General features: G+C 45.8%; 1 protein-coding gene across 2 annotated transcripts in view; it reads right to left on the bottom strand.

Annotated features, from left to right (window-relative positions):
* Positions 1 to 20,158, bottom strand: part of SVEP1 (sushi, von Willebrand factor type A, EGF and pentraxin domain containing 1) — a 1,471,106-nt gene that overhangs the window by 21,698 nt on the left and 1,429,250 nt on the right. For both annotated transcript variants that reach the window (XM_069630907.1, XM_069630908.1), the window contains one exon: positions 19,740 to 19,835. In XM_069630907.1, the coding sequence (XP_069487008.1) occupies positions 19,740 to 19,835 (96 nt within the window). The remainder of the gene's footprint in view (positions 1 to 19,739; positions 19,836 to 20,158) is intronic.

Raw genomic sequence — 20,158 nt, 5'->3', positions numbered from 1 at the left:
CAAGACGACCAGAGACCCCCTGCAGATCCTTTTCAACACCTTGAAGCGACCACTGCTGTTCTGTCCCAGTTTTCTGTGCGACAGAAGAACTCTGAAGAAGAGTTCTCCTTCCTTTTGATTGGTTGGTACACCTAGTCCCAAGACAAATTGTGTTTTGAGCCATCTCCTGAAGTCCTGTGATTTTCCAGAGCTGCAGAACCCCAATACCAGGAGACCTGCTGCCCATTTTGTGTGCATCATCGGGGAAAGGACAGATCCATACAAGTCTTTGCTGAGCTCTCAAGGACACTACAGAGACCCAATCCAACTCGACCAGACCTCCTCATCAGAGTGTGAGACTGCAGGAACTGAAGAAAATTGATCAGGCAAATTATGTGCTTTTTTGGTGTTGCAGGAAAGACACCAAAACAGAAGAGTGACCAGAGAAGATGCTGAAAACTGTGCCAGAGGTACTCCCACAAGACTGCTACAGAGAGATGATGTCCATTGTCCTGCCTTTCGTCATCAGACCAAGGCATCCAGAGGTAGGGTCCAGAACTGCAACATCACATTGCATCCACCACAATCGTTTTCTTCAAACCTAAGGTACTGTGGGGAAAATGTTATTGCTTACCGTAGTCCAGAAAGTCACTCCAGAGCATTGGAATGCATGTAGAGGTGTCCAGGGCAACCCCTTCTTACCTCTGACTCAAGCCGCTGCTTGTGTCCCTTGAGCGAGTCATTTAACAGGGTTGCCAACATTGGTTAAGTCTTCTTGCATCTTCTTCCCTAGAGACTAGAAAGTATCTGCAGGAACTTTTGACTTCTACTGCTTTTCAAGACATTAAGCCTCTCCAAACTGCCTTTTAGCTAGGGTTGTATTTTGGACTTTAAAGGACTTGCTGTGCAGGGAAACTGCCTCTAGAACCTGAAACACCGCTAGGATAACGCTAACAAACTGTGTTCCTTCCCAGAAATCAATATCTTATATGTGTATGCTGACTAAATGCAATTACTGTATTACTTTGTCCGTGTGCATTATAACCGATAGTACGTTAGACCTGTCAAACTCCTGTAACAATTGTGCGCGTTCCCTAGAAGTGGCCTTTTGAAAGTATTGTAAAGTAAACCTATGTGTGTTGGTTTATTGTGCTAAGTATTTAACAGTGACTCTTGTATAAATATAATACATCTATATTTTAATATAAATGTATGTGTAAGGGTTTCTTTGATGTGCATTACTAGCTGGGTTGAGTGTACTTACCTACAGCTCACATCTTCCTCGTCAGATAAGCCTGACTGCTCTGCCACTCTACCAAGGTCTCTGGGTAATACAGACTGATACTAAGAGTTGGGGAACCACAAGCCAGTTGGATACCTTACTAAAGTCTTACCTCCAAGTGGGACTTTAGGAAAACTTCCCCAACAGTGTACTTAGCAAAAGTCTCTGTCACTGCAACAATCGGACCTCTGAGCTGAGCTTCAGACAGGGAGGGCCCCCTCTGCCCCTGCCCTTCTATATAAGGAAAGACAGGGATACCTGGGCCCTCATTATGACTCTGGCGTTAAGGGGTTAACGGCGCCGTAAAAGGTGTCGGCGCCGTTAAACCCTTAACTCATGATTACGAGGTCCTTTTGCGGCTCCCGACCTTAACGGCTGGTCTGGACCAGCCGTTAAAGTAGGGACCCGCAAAGGGACTTTCGAGGTAATTACGGTACCGCAATTTGCGGTACCGTAATTACCGCCTTCCCCAGTCCCATTGAGCCCTATGTGTCAAAAATGGGAATGGGGAAGGGCCAATGGTAAATGGGGAATTACCGCCCCGCCAACCTTGGAATGGGGTGGTAATTCCCCATTTACCATTGGCGGAATCGGTAAGTTACCGGCGTTAACCATGGCGCTATTAGCGCCATTGGTTAACACCGGAGTCGTAATGAGGACCCTTGTGAATGTTGATTGGTGATTGCAATTCACCACTAGTTATGTATTTATTTGATTGTTTAAAGCACAGACCTAGCTCGAGAGCAGTGGAGCGCTGTTCAGGGCGTGGGTGGCCAGACATTGGGCTGGCATCTATTAACAGTGGCATAGTACTGTGAGCTGCGGTCTGTGAGCCCTTTAGGATAAGTACTTGGTGAAAAACCCATGTTTTGGGAGATGAACAGAACCGGAAAATTGTGGGGGCATTCCCAGCTGATACCCAGGATCAAGTGAAGGAATGACAAGAGAAGGGATGTATGCGGGTCCTCTCTTTGCGGACAAGTTGTAATTCAGGCTTCTAGCCACTAGTGTCAGGATGAAAAGCTTCCGGGTGTAAAACCTCTCTCACAAAAAAATTCTCCTAAAGACAGTAAGTACTAGGACAATGTTGGGGGATTAGAGGGTAATGTCTTCTTGAAGTTGTAGTTGTGGATCATAGCAAAACAAAGTGCACTGCAAATAAGCCAACATGTATTAAGAAAGAAGCTAACACTGTAGGGCTTAACTCCCTTTTCAGACAAGTGGGGGTGTCTGGATGCACATTCCATCTGGTCTTATCACAAAATGATATTCTTGCATGGATTTGATATTCCAGTCACATTTGTTCTTCTACTGGATGAGGTGAAATACTGTTGAGTGTGTACAGTCCTCACTCAGAGTATCCTTCAGAGGTGTTCTAAAGTGAAAAGCAACTTTAGAAGTAGGGAAAGAATAATGATCACAGGTGTGCATGCTGAATCCTTGAAGAACAATAAAATCAAAACCACTCCAGTACTCTACGCCTAAGCACATGCGGGTTGGTTAATAAGATGGAAAGCTCTACAGAATAGAACAAAGTGTAGTGATCAAGCAGCAGAATTGAACATGTAATTTATTATTAATAAAGAGTTATCCTCCACAACCTGGAGGGAACGTGTTGTGTTCTGGAATGCGGACAAAACCATGAGGAAGGTGTTTTTTCCAAAATCCTACTTGGAAAAGTTGGAATTTTGATTCAGCAATAGGTTCAAAGAAGTGAATTCTGACTAGGTTTTTAGGTTTTTAAAAAACGTTTTTTTAATAAAGGATGAAATGATGCTGACCATGAAGTGACACTGGAAAAATGAGAGAGAAGCAGTAAGACATGCATTTCTTACCGTAATCGCATTTCTGATGATTGTATCTGCTTAGATTCATATGCTGTGCCTATAGTCTGACATCCAGTGGTAACCACATAATATTGCATCTTGTCTTTCAAGAATCGAAAGGGGACGTCGACATGGCCGTGCTTGTAACACTATCCCTAAGGTGACGTGCAGTGAGGTCCCTCCGATTGTATTTTTTGCTGTAAGGGAGCCTTATGACTATCAGGCGTGAGTAAAGAAAACAGAGAAGAGTAGTAAGATGTCTATGTTCATTCCATTGGAGCGGGGAGGAAGGGTGGGTGCATGTAAATCTAAATAGATACAATCATCAGAAATTCTATTACGGTAAGTAATGCATGTCTTCTAATGCTTGTTAATCTGCTTAGAATCACATGCTGTGTATAGACTAGCGAGCAGTACCCGGAGTTGGAGGTGGGTTGTGAGAAGGAACAGTCGTGAAAAGATGTCTTAGTACTGCTTGTCCCACCTGAGAATCAGACCTAGAATGAGTGTCTAGGCAATAGTGTTTTGTAAAGGTGTGTACAGAACTCCAGGTTGACGCTTTTCAAATAGATTTGGGGGAACATTTGCAATGAATGCTATGGAAGCCCCAATGCCTCGAGTAGAGTGTGCTCTAGGCTTGAAGGGCAGTTCTCTCTTAGCAAGAGTGTAACAGAGTGTGATGCAATTGACAATCCACTTTGAGATGGCTAATTTAGAGACAGGGTCACCCTCTGCCATTGAAACAAAAAACTGGCTTGTTTTCCTAAGTGGTTTAGTCTTTTCCAGAAAGTACATGCATGCCCTACGCACATCCAGTGTGTGTAGGCTTATTTCTGCCATGTTAGTGGGGTTCTGGAAGAATGTGGGTAGTTCTATAGATTGGTTCACGTGGAACTTTGAAAATAATTTGGGCGCAAACTGTGGGTGAGTGCGCAAAACCACCTTATCTATGTGAATTGTGACAAAAGGGTCTAGAATTGAAAGCGCTTGTAGTTCACAGACGCTCCTTATCGAAATGACTGCCACTAGAAAGGCTATATTGTAAGTGAGTGCCTTGAGACTTGCCTTGTGCATAGGTTCAAAGGGAGGCCCCATTAGTCTGGTTAGTACCACATTTAGATCCCACCCGGGAGCCGGGTTATAAATAGGGGGATTGATTCTTTTAACCCCTTTCATGAAAGCTTTAATTAGTGGGATATTCCACCACAACACCTTTTGCTGGCACGTGGTATAGGCTGAAAGTGCCGCTAAGTGGACTTTTGTGGAATTAAAAACTAGACCATAGTCTAGTAGGTGAGTTAGGTATAGCACAATATGAGTAGGAGAGCACTCAATGGGGTTCATGCTCTTGGAATTGCACCAGATGACAAAGTGTTTCCCTTTATTGGAGTAGCAATGTCTGGTGTTAGGCTTCCTTGCTTCTCCAAGTTTGTCCATGCATCTCTGAGGAAGTTGGAGGTGCCCGAACCCTATAACTTCAGGAGCAAGGCCGCTAAGGTCAGAGTTTGCGGGCATGGTGTTTCCCCCTTGTCCTGAGATAGCATGTTGTATGGGCAAGGCAGTTTCATCGGAGGGGAGACAGACATCTCCATCAGATGGGAGAACCAGGGTTGGCGGGCCCACATCAGGGCAACCAATATCATGGTGACCGGTTCTTGGTGCATCTTGTGTGCAATCTTGTTGAGTAGGGGAGTAGGGGGAAAAGCATAAACAAATTTCCCTGACCATGTTATCCAGAAACCATTCCCCTGGATCGGTTCTGAGGGTACCTGGATGTGTAATCTGGGCATTGTGAGACCTTCAAAGTTGCAAACAAGTCGATCTCTGGGAAGCTCCATTCTGCGAAAACGTTGAAGACGATGTCTTCGTGTAGTCGCCATTCGTACTCTAGGGGCAATGGGACGTCTCTGCTGAGCACGTCTGCCAGAAGATTGAGTTCCCCTGGAACGTGTTGAGACAATAGAAACATCTTGTGTTTGAGAGCCCATTTGCAAATGTTCTGTGAAAGTTTGGACAGCCCTGGAGAGTGAGCGCCCCCTTGCTTGTTCAGGTAGTACATGGGCGTGGTGCTGTCCGTGATCACCAGTACTGTCTTTCCCTGCAACTGTGTCTGAAAGGCCTTCAGTTCTTTGAACACTGCTAACATCTCCAACAGGTTTATGTGGTTGGATGTTACTGCTGGAGACCATCAGATGGGAGAACCAGGGTTGGCGGGCCCACATCAGGGCAACCAATATCATGGTGACCGGTTCTTGGTGCATCTTGTGTGCAATCTTGTTGAGTAGGGGAGTAGGGGGAAAAGCATAAACAAATTTCCCTGACCATGTTATCCAGAAACCATTCCCCTGGATCGGTTCTGAGGGTACCTGGATGTGTAATCTGGGCATTGTGAGACCTTCAAAGTTGCAAACAAGTCGATCTCTGGGAAGCTCCATTCTGCGAAAACGTTGAAGACGATGTCTTCGTGTAGTCGCCATTCGTACTCTAGGGGCAATGGGACGTCTCTGCTGAGCACGTCTGCCAGAAGATTGAGTTCCCCTGGAACGTGTTGAGACAATAGAAACATCTTGTGTTTGAGAGCCCATTTGCAAATGTTCTGTGAAAGTTTGGACAGCCCTGGAGAGTGAGCGCCCCCTTGCTTGTTCAGGTAGTACATGGGCGTGGTGCTGTCCGTGATCACCAGTACTGTCTTTCCCTGCAACTGTGTCTGAAAGGCCTTCAGTTCTTTGAACACTGCTAACAGCTCCAACAGGTTTATGTGGTTGGATGTTACTGCTGGAGACCAAATGCTATGTGCCATCTGTTGAAGGAGGTGTGCCCCCCACCCGTGAGAGAAGCGTCCGTCATGAGAGTGGCTTCTACTGCATGGGTGTTGAAGGTTTTCCCCTCCAAGAGTTTTTCCCTTGACCACCACTGCAGAGAGAGAACGAGGGCTGCCGAGACAACCAGTAGATCGTCCCATTGTCCACTGGCCTGACACCACTGGCTGTTGAGCCACTCTTGCATAGGGCGCATGTACAAACGTGCTTGAGGAACCAAGTAAATGCAGGATGCCATCATTCCTAATAGTCACATTGCCTTGCATACCATCACCTCTCGACTAACTACATACTGAGGGATCCGAAACAGCATGCTGGAGGGGAAGACAAGGCCGTCTTCTGTTCGAATTAGTGCCTGCGGAAACTGCTTAACTTGGCTGGGGTCTAGAAGGGATTTCTTCTTGTTTATGGAAATCCCAGGCTGAATAAGAGGTCTATCGTCTTTTATATTTTCGACAGGCATGTTCCATAGGAATCACCTGTTATGAGCCAGTTGTCGAGCTAAGGATAAATTGGAATGGACTGCCTGTGCAGGTGTGCTGCTGCCACTGCCAGTACCTTTGTAAATACCCTTGGGGCTGAGGCAATGCCGAAGGGAAGGACCTTGAATTGGTAGTGCTTGTCCTCTATCATGAACCTTAGGTATATCCTGTGTGCCGGCAACATTGAAATATGAAAGTATGAATCTTACATGTTTAATTTTTCATGTAATCCCCCTGCATTAGCATTGGAATTACCTCTTGCAGTGTCACCATATGAAATGTCTGAGGTTTGAAAATTTTGTTCGCTGGGCACAAGTTTAGCAGAGGGTGCATGGTGAGATCCTTTTTGGGTACAAGGAAGTACACTGAATAAATACCCTTGTTACCTTTAGAAGCGGGACGACTTTTTTTGATAGTGCCCTTTTCCTACAGGATCTCAACCACTTGCAGCAGGATCCTCAGGTGTTGTGGTGTGAAGCATCTTGATCTCAGTGGTCTGAATGGAGGTGGTCCACTGAACTCGATGCAGTACCCGTGGCCGAAGGTCTTGAGCACCCACTGGTCTGTTGTAATCCCCTCCCATCCATGCAGGAATGATGATATATGTTCTCCAACCAGGGAGGCATGGGAGGGAATCCGGATCTGAAAGTCATTTCTGACTGGAGGCCGGGGAGCCTCTAGGAGTGGCATTACAACCCCTTCCATTCCTACAGCATTGTCCCCTAGGTGGATAACGGGTAGAGGAGGCAGACCCCTGTCCTGAGGACCAATTGTTCGGGGAACCATATTGGTTGTGTGGGGAGCAAGAGTAGGACTGCCCACGAAAGGAGCAGCAAGAACTTCGCCCTTTCTATTGAAAGGGTCTTTGAGTAATTTGATTCAAAGTCTTGTGTTCCTTTTTTGACATTTCCAGCGCCTCATCAACAGCCGTGTCGAACAGGTTGGAGTCTTCCACCAGCGTGTTGATTAATGATGCCTGGGTCTCTGGTTTGAACCTGGAGTTCTTCAACCAGGCATGACGTTTTAGCAGGGTACCCTTGCCTAAAGTCCTTCCCGCTGCATCTGCAGCCTCCAAAGTATTCTTGAGAATGTTCACCTGCTTGCCCTCAGATACATTAGTAAGCAGGCGAGTATGCACCAGTTCAGGGACCTCCTGTAGGCCCTCCTGCAGCAGAATCCAGTGGAAATCCGAATAGCTGGCCAACAGCATGGTGTTGTTGGTTATGCAGGTGGAGTATGCTGCTGCAGTAGTGATTCTCTTTCCCAGAGCGTACAATTTCTTACATTCTTTGTCTGGCGGTGTCTCACGTGTGGGCAAGGGGACACCTGCCCTCTTCCTTGTCATCGTGACCACCAGGGAATCCGGGGTGGCATGCCCCCTAATATAAAGGGGGTCAGTAGGGGAGGGGCGAAAAAGGTTTTCCATCGGTAGGTTAACAGTCCTGGTTTGTGAAGGCGTTAATAATGAAGGGGCAGTGCGCCTCTTAATGGAATTGAGTAATGGGATAGCCTGGCTGGCAGGAGGCTTCTCCTTTAAAATGTCTTCCAAAAAATACGAATCTGGCACCGCCTCATTTGTGGCAATTTGGAAGTGTTTTGCTGCCTTCTTAAGTATGGCGTTAAACACCATCGGGCCATCTACAGGAGATGCCAGACACAATGTTGACGAGGAGGGAGAGTCCATACATATGGTTTCACGGTCCACGGTATGGGCAGGGGACAGCCAAGGTGGGTTGTCTACTGGCTGGTCGTACCCCCATCCCTGGGTCTGATCAGTGTGATCATCAGTGGTATTATCAAAGGGATCATCAACCTCTCGATATGGATCAATAGGAACTCCTTCTTGATCAGTAAGGTCAAAGACCTCTTCATGAAGTAAGTCAGAGGACCTCTGGAATTTTGATATTGGCGTATAAGGGCTTTCCTCACAAGGTCTCTTAGGATTAAACCTTTCAGAAAAGTCTATAAACTTTTCCAGCCTGTTCCTGCAACCTCTGGTCCATTATGAGGAGTCAGGGGGGTCTGGAGGGGGAAAGGGCTCTTTCTGATGATCCTCTTCCCTAGAACATTCAGATTTCTCAACTAAAGTCTTAGATAAAGATAGGGGACTCTCAGAGTAATCTTTACGCCCTTCCAGGCATTTCAATGTGTCTTTCAACGCGCCCTTAGATCTGTCTTTCTGTTTAGCTGCCAAATAATTTTAGCGATACTCTCGCTGATGTTTGGTGATACCAGAAGGTGTTTAGACTGCACGGGTGGTTGTGCCATGGATTCGACGCAAACAGGGCTTTATATGGCATTGGCACGCTCTTCTGAGGCATCTCGATGGCTACGTGGCTTTTGGTACTGGCGTCCTTATTTGCAGAATGCCCGGACGCATGCCACTGCCATGGTTGCGGGTAGGGCTGCCACTCACACAAATCGGCAGGTGCCGTCGGGGAGTTCGACATACCCGTTGGCACCTTCGTCCGCTTCGACTGAACTGCTGTTTGTGTGTTTGTCCTTAATGGCATTGTGTGCTCTCTATTGCTGGGATGTACATTCCCCATAGCAGGACTTGCTTCGTGCCTAGCGGGCCGGGGATGGACGTCATGGAGAGCGAGGGCTCCGATGTAAGGTCAATGGCGCCTGAATTGGAGCCTTGGTCGTCGCTTAGCTCCTCATCACATTCGACGGCTGCGGTGGCGGGGTGCTACCTTCGGCCTGCGACATAGCGTAGGCTGCCCACCATTTCACTCGACGCTCTTTGATAGTCTTAGGACGTATGAGCTTACAGGACTTACAGGACACCTTGTCGTGATTGAGGGGAAGACACTTATTGAACCGTCGGTGCTTGTCTTTCCATCAGAAATTTTCTTTACAGGAGGGCCAACATTTAAATGTTGTCCTGTCCATAGCTCAGGGATATTAAAGAGACGACAAAACCAAATGGACAAAGAGAGGGGAGGAGGAAAGTCATTCTTGAAAAGAATAGAAACCCTCAGACCGCATTCTCCCTACTGTATAGGCCAGCCAGAAGGCCCGGTCACGCAGTTGATAGCATCGACCGGAGCACCAGCCATCGAAGGGTGTTCTTCAGCGATGGTTCAGGAAGCAATCATTGAGGCGGTGACGATAATATAAATATGACCAGAGGTTGGGAAATATAACAATTTTGCAATTCGGTAAGAGCTCTGCATAAGGCGACCAGCTAGCTGGGCGGAAAAAAACAATCTGAGGGACCTCGACGCGTGAGGGATTTTGAGTACACTGCATATACCATTAGGGATAGTGTTACAGTCACGCCCATGTAGACGTCCCCTTTCGATCCTCGAAAGACAAGATGCAATACTCTGCGGTTACCACTAGATGTCGGATTATATGCACAGCATGTGATTCTAAGCAGATTACCAAGCATCAGAACGTCAATGCTGAGGTGATACATCTTCATGAACAAAGTCCTTCAAAAGTAGAAGAGCCAGAAATGCACCACCACTACAGGTTTTGGTGAGGCAGTCATTGATAACAATTCTGCACGAGAGACAGAAGAAAAATCGGCACACAAAGAAATGATGGCCCTGACAGAAAACCAAAAAGAACAGGTAGGAGCTGTGAATTCACAGACACATCCTTTAAATTGATAAAACACCTTTCTGTAATGTGTCTTAATGTCAGTACTTCTCTCCACGGAATGAACAGTAAGGTGTGAGGTAACAGTATTAACACTTCACTGCCTGAAGAAAGATGCTCTGGATGGAATGCTGTTCTGAGCACTCTGTGGTAAACATAGTAAGAATTTAGTTCTGAAGTTTAACCATTTCTATTGTTGCAGAAAATGAGAGTCCCCACTTCTTTCCAAATGCCATACTTTTTATAAATGAGAAGAATTAGAAAATATATTTATTGTATCTGTGTATCATTGTTACTGCACCTCCTTTCAAGGGAAAACAAGGTTGATTCAATGCAAAAGGGGTTTGAGACAGTCCTGTAGAACCGATGGCCATGTAGCTTGTCTTATCTAAAGGGTTACAGCTTATATAGCAGGGATTTCTGCAAATTAACAATACTTTGCATAATAATGAGCACAGCATAATTCCACCACCCTCATTGGCTACCACCTTTAGAACATGCTAATCCCCCATATTACCTTGACCGATTGTCCGCATCTGCCCTACACCCACCTCCCTAGACATGTGGTCCCCAAAATGGTCAATGTCGAACCCAGGTATATTATTGTTTGGTTCTTATCAATACATTTGGAAATTTTGGACCATCACGTAATATGCACCCTCCTGTTCCAGATGCAATCAAAGTAACTTGGCGAGGCCAACCCTTCTTTTGATGAGACAATAGGCTTCCTCATTAACCCAGACATCATGGTGCACATGAGCTGCACTGCCGACCTTGTCCTAAATTTATTGGCACCACCTTCGCTCCTTCTCCCCCACATCACAAGATATTCCAGATACAACTCTACCATTATCCCCTCCCAACTCCAGGCGCCAAGGAATTAAGTGACCAGGGCTCTGCTCTCGAGTCACAATTTCAAGGATTTGTTTATGTATTTATTTATTTCATTTACTTATAGTGCCCAAACCTGGAATATCATGGCACTAGATTAGATTGCACTACAGTTATTACAGTATGAATGATAGGACAACAGTTGGGCATATTTGTTAAACAATACAGTTTAAGCTTTTTTACAGAAGAAAAGATAGGAGGGCTCTTCTTGCATACATGGCGGGAGAGAATTCCAGAGGGTAAGAGTTATGACGGTGAACTTGCTCCTCCTGCTCTTTGTCTGGTGAATCTCTGTGTTGCTAGGGAGGTGGACGTGGATGATCGCAGGCTGTGTAGTTTAGGCTTTTGGAGTTGCACTGGGTGAGGTAGGTGGGTGCAGTGCAAATGCATCGGTACGTAATTGAGAAGAATTTTAACTCACTGAGTTTTAATTGAAAGCCAGAGAGCTTTGCATCTAACTAGAGAGATATGGTCTGATTGTTTCATGCCCCAAACTGCCTGAAGGGCTTTGTTTTGGATACATTGTAATTAAGTTACATTTTTGGTAGAGATTCTTGCAAGGATGGCATTGCAGTAATCCAGTTCCTAACGATGATGGCCCTGGCTAGCATAAGGCAGTTGCCAGAGGACAGAAATTTTCTGCTGATGTTAATGAGTTTAGTAGATTAGGCTGTGGTGGGTGCATTGGCTTTAACATGTTTTTGCATGTTTAGTTCTGAGTCAAGATAGACTCCCAGGGTTTTCACATGGCTAGATACAGGGGTGATGTTCCCATCAATAGAGCAGGAGGCAAAAGCCGGGTCTAGGTGTTGGAGTCAATGCTGAAACCTATGATAAGGAGCTCTTTCTTATCATCATTCTAGCATAGGTGGTGGTTAGCCATCCAGGCGTCAATGATGCTATAGATCTGATTGATGTTAGCAGAGTCTAGGCTATGGTTTCCGGTCAGTTTTAAAAGTACTTGCCTGTCATCAGCAATGTTAGTCTAGTGGATTTCAAGGCTTTCAAGGCGATCAAATAGCAGCTCGGTATACATATTGTACAGCATGGGTGAGAGATATGACTCTTGTGGGACACCATATGAGAAGGGGATGGGGTCAGCTGCTTCTTAACCAGTGAAAATCCGTGAGGATCGCTCACCCAGGAAGGAATTGATCTAGTTGGCTGCTTCAGTGGAGAGGTTGAAATTGAAGGTAAGATGGTTACATAGGATATAATGGTACACAAGATCAAATGCAGCAGATAGTTTGATTAAAAGGAGTATAGCAAGATCACCTGCATAATGAATGTTGTCAAGCAGGGCTGACTCTGTACTGTGTCTTGGTCTAAATCCAGATTGGTGCATGGCATGAAGATTGTGGACTTCCGAGTGGGCTTGGAGTTGGGTGTAGGCAGTACGGTCAAGAATTTTCAGGAGGTAGGGTACAGTCCTGATGGGGCAGTAGTTAGTGGGGAGGGCAAGATCAGGCAAGGGTTTTTAAGGAGAGGTGTGGCTCATGCTTCTTTTATAGTTTTTGGCAGCATACAGAAGTTGAAGGAGGCATTGATACATTTTGCAATGATGGTTTGAGGTGGTCCATGCACAACTTGATGAGGTGGGATGCGCAAATGTCTCCTTTGCAGTTATATGTTTTTAGGCGACAGATGGTGGTGAGCACTTCTGAAGGAGAGACTGGAGAGATGTGGCAAGGGGCACAGTAGGCTCTTAGTGAGCCCCTACATGGGGGAGAGATGCATCCTTGGTTGGGAGCAAGAATTTTTTAAGGATTGTTTTGTCTCTAAGGTTGTGGGTTTTATTGGCGAGCACGGGCTGGACAAGGGAGCACCAGGCAGTGTCTTTCCGGAAGCTAATGATTGGATGTGCTGGGGATTCAAGCTCCCTGAAGATTTTTATAAAGTTCTCTAGTATAAGAGCTGGCTTCATTTCTCCTTGTATTGTAGATGCTGGCTATGATGGTAACAATTGCAGTTTTGTCAGACTTGGCAGTGGTGAGAAAGGCCTCTTTGTGAGTTGGGCACAGGCATTTTCTCCATAGGTGTTTATGGGCTCATTTCTGTTTGTGGAGGGTGGTTAATTCGTCTGTGAACCAGTTGTGGTTGTTGCTTTTGTTGTGTTGTGGTTTTGAGTGGAGTATGCAGGTCAGGGTCGCTCAGGAGTGTGTAGTTGTAGGCAGAGAGGATGGTTTCTGGGTCGGTACTGTCAGGCAGCAGTGCAAGGGAAGCACAGATAGTGGGTTCTAGCATCTCCTTAGTGAGTTTGTGGGTGTGTCTCACAGTGATAAGAAGATGGATGCCGGCTTTATGGGCTGCGGTTGATTGGAAGGACATGGTAAAGAGGATCAAGGAATGGTCTGTCCAGGGCAAGGGGTCAATGGTTGTGACCTTGATGGGCATGTTGATGTCCAAGATCCAGACAAGGATTCAGCCTTTCGTATGCGTTAGGTTAATCTCTTGAAGAGTAGCACTGAAGGATGTGGCCTTCCGGTCAGAAGAATTGTTGAACCCTAGGTTGAAGTCCCCAAGAAGTATAAGACTGGTGTTCGGTTTAATGATCAGTGCGATGAAAAGGGGGATGTCATTGTATGGGGTGCTAAGGTTGTTGGGTTGGATGTAGAGGATAATGATGTTAACAGTGGTTTGGGGGCTTGGTTTAAGTTTGGCGAGCAGGAGTTTGTAGCCTGGCAAGGTAGGGAGGGGGGAGGTTCTGGTGGGAAGAGAGGATTTAGAGCTAATAGCAATTCCTCCACCTGGATTTGCCAGTCTGTCTGCTCTGAGAATGGAGTAGACATTGGGTATGGTGAGAGACAGAGAGGGACCTACTGCATCATGCAGCCAGGTTTCAGTAATGTAATTTTCCAGTATAAGGTTATGTATGTCTGGATCATGGGCACAGAGTGAAAATGCGTTTATGAGGGCACAGGTGAAGGGATCTGGTTTAGTGGCAGCCAGAGAGGAGGTGGAGGGTGTAGGTGGGATGCCATGTGTGGGAAATGACTTTTTTAGCGAGGAGTTTGGGTGAAGCAGTCATTTGGGAAATTTTGGTGGGTCAGCAATTTCTTCTTTGGTTGCTGGTACATGGTAGAGCATAAATACGGGAGCAGAGGTGACGTATTCTAGCTATACCTGTACAAGCTATGGGGCTTGTTATCATCCGGGTGGATACAATGCTGGATGTCAGGAGTATAGAAGCCTTGGTAGTGGGTATCATGCGCCATCGGGAGTGATGATTTGGTCATGGTGAGGAACGGCTCATTTCTAGGTGGCAGCTAGAAATAGGGACTGGGACAACAGGTGCCATTGGGTGGAGAGTGGGGAAGAAAAGGCATGGGGTGGGGTAGGGTGGGGTGAGCCATAGAAAATGGTAGACATATATTTGGGCTCAGAAGGCCAGTATCTTGTGACCCGGGCAGTGGGCGAACAAGGTGTCCTTGGGATTGTTATCAGTGAATGGGCCAGTGTTGCATGTGTTGGCCATGGTAGTGAGGGTGGGCCGAAGGACAGGGTACTGGGTAAGGATGCACCGGGTGGGCTATGGGCATGTGGTAAACAAATAGGTAGGGTGTATATCGCAGGCTTGGCATTACTGTTATCTGGGGAGACTGCTGTAGGGCAAGCTGTGGCGAAGGGCAGGGAGCTGGGTAGAGCTCCATTCTATGGGAACACGCAGGGAGAGGGCACTTTGGTCAGGCGTTTCATGGGTTGTGCATGTAAGTGCAGGGCAAGGCTATTATCCCTAGATATGTGCATTGCTGCCGGTGCGTACATGGGCACAGGGCTCATGGGAGGGCCAGGCAGAAGTAACACCATTAGGAACATACATTGTCGTAGGGGTGGTCTCAATAACAGTACTGGTGTCATGCATTTTACAAGAGAGTGCAGGTGACTTGTGGGAGAGCCAGGTAGAAGTGACAAAATTAGAAACATACATTGTGACAGGGGCATTCTCAATAACAGTACTGCCATCATGCATTTAACAAGTGAGCGCTGGTGTCTCGTGGGAGATCCAGGCTGAAGTGACAACATTATGAATATACATTGTGGCAGGGGTGGTCTCAATAACAGTACTGGCTTCATGCATTTCACAAGTGGGTGCAGGTAGCTCGTAGGAGTGGAGGGCAGCAATAAGAGCACTAGGATTATACATTTTGGCAGAGACTACATTGAAAACAGAATTACCAGCATGCAAATCAGTCAGAGTGGACTCAATAGTCATATTAGCATCATGTGTGGCATCATTAAATATGTTAACACCATACATTATAGTGGAGGCATAATTTGGCATTGGTGTTTTATGGACATGCAGTGTGGTATTGAAGGCAATAGCTTCATTACTGATAGGCCAGATGCGGGAGCGCATATATGTATTGGCCTTGACAACAGGCTAATCTAGTGCGCTGTTCTATGCAGCCGCGGTGGGGATGTTACCCCTCTGAGTAGGGCAGAGGGAGTGGGCATAACAGTCGAGAAGAGACGACTTTGTTAACCGGAAAAACTCAGGTGCTTGTTCACCATCAGCAAAGTATTCAGGACGGGGGAGGAATACACGGTTTAGGCTCATAGGGGAGAGACTTATCTATGCCACGGACCCCTTTGTGGCCACCGCATAGTAGTTGTATGCACGTGTCCTCCTACAAGTGTTTGTTGTGGTGATCAGAGTTCTGTGTCCAGGCCTCCAGACCCTGATAGGCACCAACTGAAATCAGCTTTGCTCGAGGGCCTTCCTTTGCAGGGCCTGCCAGGTCCTGGTGCTTGCAGTCAATAGGCTGTTTCTGAGCCAATCAATGTGAGGCAGATGCGGGAGCACTGCTGAAGCTCTGGGGGAAGGCTCACCATTGCACAAAACAGCAGCCATCATTTGCTTTGTAGATGCTCCGAGTTCCAAACTGCACACAGTTGCATTGGTTGCTTCGTTTTCCACATGGCAGGAGTCCATGTTGCATGCTGCATATTCCAGCATAGTAATTTTTCTTTATAGAGGCTTCCTTCATATTTAGTTGCAATTTTGTATATAAATCATGGCACTCACTAGAAGCCTTAATGAAGATGCTGGCATGATAATCATGTTGGAGGAGGGTAGTTCCTTCAACCTGAGGGTTGGTTTCTGTGGCGCTGGAGGTGCTGTGACACCGACAGGAATCTGCCTTTGTTGGTTTGCATATGTTGTGCATCTAGGTGTAATTCATATGTGATGTCCCTCCCCACCCCCCCGGGGGAAGGCAACAGTCTTCTAAATCTTTGTCTGGCTCTTTGGCATCAATGAGACTTGCGCCCTATTCTCATGATTATGTTCTTCAAAGGGCGTATCCCTTCCTGCTCTTCTACCAACTAACATTCCATTCACACCACATTCAAGCGCTGCAGATGGATACAATTAGTGTTTAGCGGTGCACGATGGGTGCCTTTGACCTTAACTTCGGGTTTACCGCCACCGTTATTTCCGGACCGCCTGATCTGTAATGAGGCCCTTAACCTTAGTTAGACATGCACACCTAAGAAACTCTTACACTTATAATGTATATAAAATTATATAATTTTTTTATATACACCAGAATCACTTTAACTACTTTCAACGTTTACATTAGAACACTTGGGAATACGTGAGAATACACTTCAAAGGACACTTTCACTTTTTTGTTTGTTTGCGGTTACATTTAGATTAGAAAGGGAAAAAACAATCTTATCGTATTATCGGTTATTATGCACACCTGCAGTTTCTAACAGTTCATGCAGTAATACATTTACTCTGCAAACACATATAGTTAAGTCACTTTAAGGGAGGAGCATGGTTAATTAGTGTAAAATTAGCCTGGTTCAAGGTTCTAGAGAAGGTTTCTTTGTGTAGCAAGTCTTTTAAGTCCAAAAACGCAACCCTAGCTAAAGGCAGTCTGGAGAGGGCTCAAAAGGCCTCAATCCGAGTAGGGCGGTCTGGTAAAAAAAGTGCCAGTATCCGAGGATGCCAGCACTTTACCAGACCACCCGACTACAGGAGGCCAGTGGGGAACCTGGTTATCTCCAGCTATATGCTGGAGGTAAGCAAGGAGCCCTACTGGCCAAAAAAGCACTTGTTACTGCCACCGGCAATGGAGTCCTATGGGATTCCATGAATGGGGATTAACACTGCTCTGCTGACATCCGTAATCTGGCAGCAATCCCGTCAGACCGAGTGCTGGTAAAGGCAAGTACTAGATGCTGGTATCCTGGCGGCTCTAACGCCAGGATAGCAGCATTCTCAGAATGAGCCCCAAAGTTTTGACAAGCAGCAGAATACAAAGAGTTCCAGAGGATTTCTTCCAGTCTCTAGAGTTATGAAGCAGCAAGTTAACAACTAAGAAGGGAGACCTGTAAAATGACTCGATGCATGGATACAAGCAGCCGCTTGAGTCAGAGGTAAGAGGGGGTGACCCTGGACACCTCTAGGTGCAATCCAACGCTCTGGAGCGACTTCTTGGAATCAGGTCAGGAATACCTTTTTCCCCACAGTAACCTAGTTTTGAAGAAAAGGTTAGTGCTAGATTCTCCGCAATGTTGCAGCTCTGGACCCGACCTCCGGATTCCTTGTTCTGATGACTGAAGGCAGGACAGTGGATGGGATCTCTCAGCAGCAATCTCGAGGGAGGACAACTTCTTTGTTCATTCTGAAGTTTTGCCACCTTTTCTGCAGCACCAACAAAGGACACAGATTGTCCGGTCTATCTTCTTTACGTCCTGCAGTCCCATACTCTGGTGAGGGGGTCTGGGTGAGTTGCATCAGATTTCTGGAGTGTCCTTATTGGTTTAGCAAAGATTTGGATGGATTCAGCCTTTCCATGATGATGCACTAGAAATGGGCAGCAGGTCTCCGGTTTTTGGGGTTCCGCAGCTCTCGAAACTCTTAGGACCTTGGGGGATAGCTCAATTCAAAGTTCTCTTTGGGGCTGGTTGTTCCCACCAGCCAAAAGGAAGGAGCCATCCTCTTCGTAGCTCCTCTGTCCCATAGAAAATTGGGTCAGGCAGCAGTGGTCGCTTCAAAGTGTTGCAAAGGATCTGCAGACGTCTCTGGTAACCTTCTTTTTCGGTTGCATCAGCTTTCAGTGGTCGACTTGCTTTTCACTCCAGAGACCTCCCCTTTTGTACAGTTCCAGCACACACTCCTCTGCAATCTCTCTCAGCATTTTACAGAAAGGCGTGTTTGGCTGTCGAATCAGGACAGCAAGGTCCCCTGTGGGAGCTGGTCCTATTCAGGCACTTTGGCAGGCAAAGGACAAGGGGGTGGAAGACTCCTCCCCCACTTGCTTCCTGCCCAGGAACTCTCGAGCTTGGGCGGGGATACCCAAGGGTTCCTGCCAAAGGCAAAATACACACACTGACCTCCCCCTCCCAGAATAGTAGAAGAAGGGCTAACAAAGAATAACCACGCTAGTAATAGCAAAAAAAGAAGGGAGGCCCCACGCTGGTACTTGGGTGCTCCTATTGTGCAGTACCGAGGCTATGGATATAACCTGCAGTATAAAAATTACACAATAGTTGGTTGAGCAAGTCCGCTTCCACCAGCTATAACTAGGAGATTGCCTATGTGAATAAAAAGTCAGAAGAGTAGAGGGAAGCAGTATACTAGGTATCCCTTTGGCACTCCACTGAAGTGGTGTGTGCCAATCTCTCAAACTATAGAGTTTTGGGAGAGAACTGTAGTTACTCAAGGATACCGAAAAATATCTTAAAGGGTGGATGCTAAGGGTACCCAGTAACACTGCCTATAAGGAGATGTGTGCTGCAGTAGTAAAACACAGATGCATTTTAAGAGCTATGGAGCAGACAGACTCCATAATACAATACAAGCAGAATACAAAGAATAGAGATCCAAAAGACAGAGACCACAAGAATGAATGAGTGGGAAAAGGCTCCAGAAGTCCAGCAAAAAAGTGCTGTGGGTCTCACTAGGAGAGCGGTTGAAGCATAACAATGACACATCTCCCTAACAACAAGAGTCATGTAGTAACATGGCCTTGATCATTGTATACCAGATCGTTCCTGGATCCATTTCTAATTCAAATTACTAAAACCTCAAAACCCAGACCTTAGTCCTATGCTGTTGTGGTGAAAAACATAAATATCAAACATAATTATAGTGCCCTAAGCTTACAAGTGGGTCAACGTTAGTACATGAACAATTATGACATTAACTGCTTGATTTGGTGTTTATATGGTGAAAATCAAAGTGTTTCAAATCATAAAAATATTATTACATTAGTATGTTGGACTTATTAAACTATTCAATTTTAAAGACTTATACATTACAATATAATTCGAAGAAGACAGACTAAAAGGGTTAACGTTTAGTTCACTTTTAAGTCTTTGCTCAGACCTAATGTATTTATCGATACAATCCAAATTATATTAAGCCATGTAAACAGAGGAGGGGGGTCATTATTGCACGATAATTGCCCAATTCAAGTTGAGTGCCATACGTTGAGGAAGGACAATATTCCTGAATGAAAATTATGTCTGTTCAGTTACATTAAAGAAGAGACCCAGGGAATAAGAAAGGGAGACCGCGTGTCTAAATAATATTAATGTTTAACAGTCAATAAAGAACTGTAAAAAATATCGTAAGCAGTACTGTTAACCTCCATTTCCCAAACGATTACACAAAGGTCATGTTGCTGCTTTGTCATTATTGGGCACTTCTATGATCTTTTTCTACCATTTAAGGGAGTATTTGCTGTGTATGGAGAAAACAATTGCACATTCGTGAGAAGAATTTCCAGTGATAATAAAACAGGATTTTTCACTGACATAAGATTAACTTGGGTATTGCATTATGTCATTTAGGGAATTTTTTTAAGTCATATTTTTTCTTGTTATAAGTACATACGCTCTTCACAGAGGCGTCCCATCCACCCGTCCAAGCAGGAACACGCATTTGGTCTCTCACAAACACCACCATTTTGACATGGGAATCGACACACAGCTGGAAAGAAACATGACAAAAAAATGCATTAATTAAATCTTTAGCAGCTTCACTGGTACAAGCTATGAATAATATGTTCTAAAAAGTGCACATAGGTCACCTACGAACATAAGAGATGCTGTAGCTAAATATGGGTGCTGTGCAGTGCTATCAATGGATGTATACGATTTGCTCGCAGTAAAACTGCCCGGGCCCCTGTTTTGACCGTTCATTGAAAACGGAGGCCTAAGCAGTTTTTTGGCCCCTGTCTCCACTGTTAAGGATGCGGGGGACACCCCGCAGCCCCGAGGCAACAGATATTTGAACATGAGGACTGGGGAACA

Source organism: Ambystoma mexicanum, chromosome 6q (assembly GCF_040938575.1).
Source record: "Ambystoma mexicanum isolate Mex_15411 chromosome 6q, UKY_AmexF1_1, whole genome shotgun sequence".
NCBI classification, from domain to species: domain Eukaryota; kingdom Metazoa; phylum Chordata; class Amphibia; order Caudata; family Ambystomatidae; genus Ambystoma; species Ambystoma mexicanum.
Note: the sequence above shows the minus strand (reverse complement) of the source record. Positions and strands in the feature narration are given on the sequence as shown.